Below are 2,232 nucleotides of genomic sequence, written 5' to 3'. Positions count from 1 at the left end.
CACACACACACACACACACACACACACACACACACACACACACACACACACTGCAAATCAGGCCTACGCCTAATACTCACACCCTTCAAGGGAGGCAATAACAAAATTATTGACACCCAAAAATAGTGCCACATTATATGGCCCGTAATCCAAACGAAGAAAAAGTGGAAAATTGTGCCCAGTTTAATTGATCCACCCCTGCTTAGCGAGTCTGACGTGTTTATATGTTTTGATTCTGGCCGTGTGTTTACCTGCAACGGTCTCCAAACACACAGTTTCCCTTCTGAAAGAACTTGCATATCATGGCTGCAGGCTTGCTGCTGGAAAGGTCATGAGAGTATCGACAGTTGTCTCCTTCTTTGCAAAGACCATGCATGAAGTATCTGAAAGGCAACAGAAATCAAAACTGATCAGACTGTTTGTACTTCTTGTGCCACAATCTGAAGCAAAATCAAAGTTTTCAGTTTCACGTTTACAAGTGGATTAAATACTAACACATAATTTCAATATATGGCTTTGCTTTCATTAAAAAATATCATATGTTAGCCTTTACATGAACTCAGGAACTGTTTGTACGTGTACTAGACCCATCTATGACCTGCTTTGTTTATAAGGCTTTAAAGTGAAAGTGTACAAAGTGATGTATAAGCTGCTATTTTCCTCTTAAATTTCTGTCAGAGTTTACTACAAACCTGGCTAAGTTAGTTAGCTCCAAACAAGCCGGTCAGGTTGAAAGCCAAGCTAACAGGACGGCAACACTTTCCTCTGTCTGTGTTAACAACAACAGAGGAATCCAGTCACCGTCCGGCTAGCTTTAGCTTAGCTAACCAACAGCTGAGCCTAGCATTAGCAGACAGTCTTATCAATCGCTCGCCAGCCGCCGTAACACAAGTAATTCTTGTGTTAAACTATATTTTATTCGTCCCTGACGTGTTAACATAAGATTATCTTGTTTTACCGGCAGGTTACGTGTTTGGTCCAACCTCCTGTTACTGATGAAGCCGCCGTAGACGCCGCTGCTGCCTCCGCCATTTCTGTTTATGTTGAGAAGCCACAACCGGATGTTCCGGACAAGTCCGCCACGGCTCGGCTTTTTCCGTGCGAAACGATTCGACACGAAGACCGCCGAAGATCAGGTCTGGCAAGTTGGGTTTGTACAGAAGTAAAGTGAGCTTTTGAAATGTTTCGAGCTGACACAGCGACACCAGACGCATGTAAGGCTATGAAACAAATAAGACAGCATTAGAAAAAAGCTACCACATTAAACTTTAGCCAAAATTGAGTGAGTTATAGCCATTTTTGTGTTGACACATTTCAACTATATGGAAGAGGATTAGTGCCACTGAAAAATAAAAAAAGGAATTCTGACTTTAAAGTCAGAATTCTGTGATTAAAGTCGGAATTCTGACTTTTTTTCTCAGAATTCTGACTTTAATCTGACTTTAATCTCTAAAGTCAGATTAAAGTCAGAATTCTGACTTTAAAGTCAGAATTCCTTTTTTTATTTTTCAGTGGCCCTAATCCTCTTCCGCACAACTAGCTGTGTCTGCTATCTTCAACATGTTTTAATCCAACAGTTAAACATTTGCAGACGTATACCCAGTGATTATTTTCGAAAAGTTTCATTAAAATTCACCCAGAGCTTTAGGAAATATTTTTTGCTGAAAGACAAGCAGGGTTGACTCCGACCAACCAATTCCAATGCCAGAGTTTTAAACAAAGATGTCCTGATGCTTCTCAGTAATCCAGGCAGGAAAAAAAAATCAAAAAGAAAAAAATAAGTAGGTCCTCTGGACGGGTTCTTCTTTAGTGAAACGTTTCGTCTCTCCTCCAAGAGACTTCTTCAGTCTGATGAGTTTCAGGTGAAACTCAGCCTTAAAAGCACTGCCTCCACATGGTGGACAAAGAGGTCAGTCACATGCAAAAGAGGGCCATCGCCTAACAATAGGCTTGATTAACTCTATTGTTCATAGAGCAGAGGTGCCCAAACATTTTCCCTGAGAGGACCACAATTTAAATCAACCTGAGAGCCGCGGGCCAAATGCAATAATATAAGAGATGCAAGTAAAAACGAAAAGTTGTTTTATTTTTTATGACTAAGCTAGCAGCCAGTGTGGTTACCCACATTTACTATTACTACCAGCCTACCTCCATTGTGAATGCTTCGCTAATCTTTGTTTTCTTTACTATTGAACTTACGCCATATTTTCTCTCCCACATTAATTATGTTTT

At 40.5% G+C, this 2,232-nt stretch overlaps 1 protein-coding gene across 1 annotated transcript in view; it reads right to left on the bottom strand.

Annotated features, from left to right (window-relative positions):
* mkrn1 (makorin, ring finger protein, 1) overlaps positions 1–1,046 on the bottom strand; it is a gene marked incomplete at its 5' end in the record, with an annotated part of 24,639 nt that extends 23,593 nt beyond the window's left edge. The window contains 2 exon segments of the mRNA XM_014021976.1: positions 252–383; positions 959–1,046. Of these exon segments, the coding sequence (XP_013877430.1) occupies positions 252–383; positions 959–1,032 (206 nt within the window).
* Between the last annotated feature and the right edge of the window lie 1,186 nt (positions 1,047–2,232).

The sequence above is a fragment of the Austrofundulus limnaeus genome, unplaced genomic scaffold, assembly GCF_001266775.1.
Source record: "Austrofundulus limnaeus strain Quisiro unplaced genomic scaffold, Austrofundulus_limnaeus-1.0 Scaffold313, whole genome shotgun sequence".
In the NCBI taxonomy this organism is placed as follows: Eukaryota; Metazoa; Chordata; class Actinopteri; order Cyprinodontiformes; family Rivulidae; genus Austrofundulus; species Austrofundulus limnaeus.
Note: the sequence above shows the minus strand (reverse complement) of the source record. Positions and strands in the feature narration are given on the sequence as shown.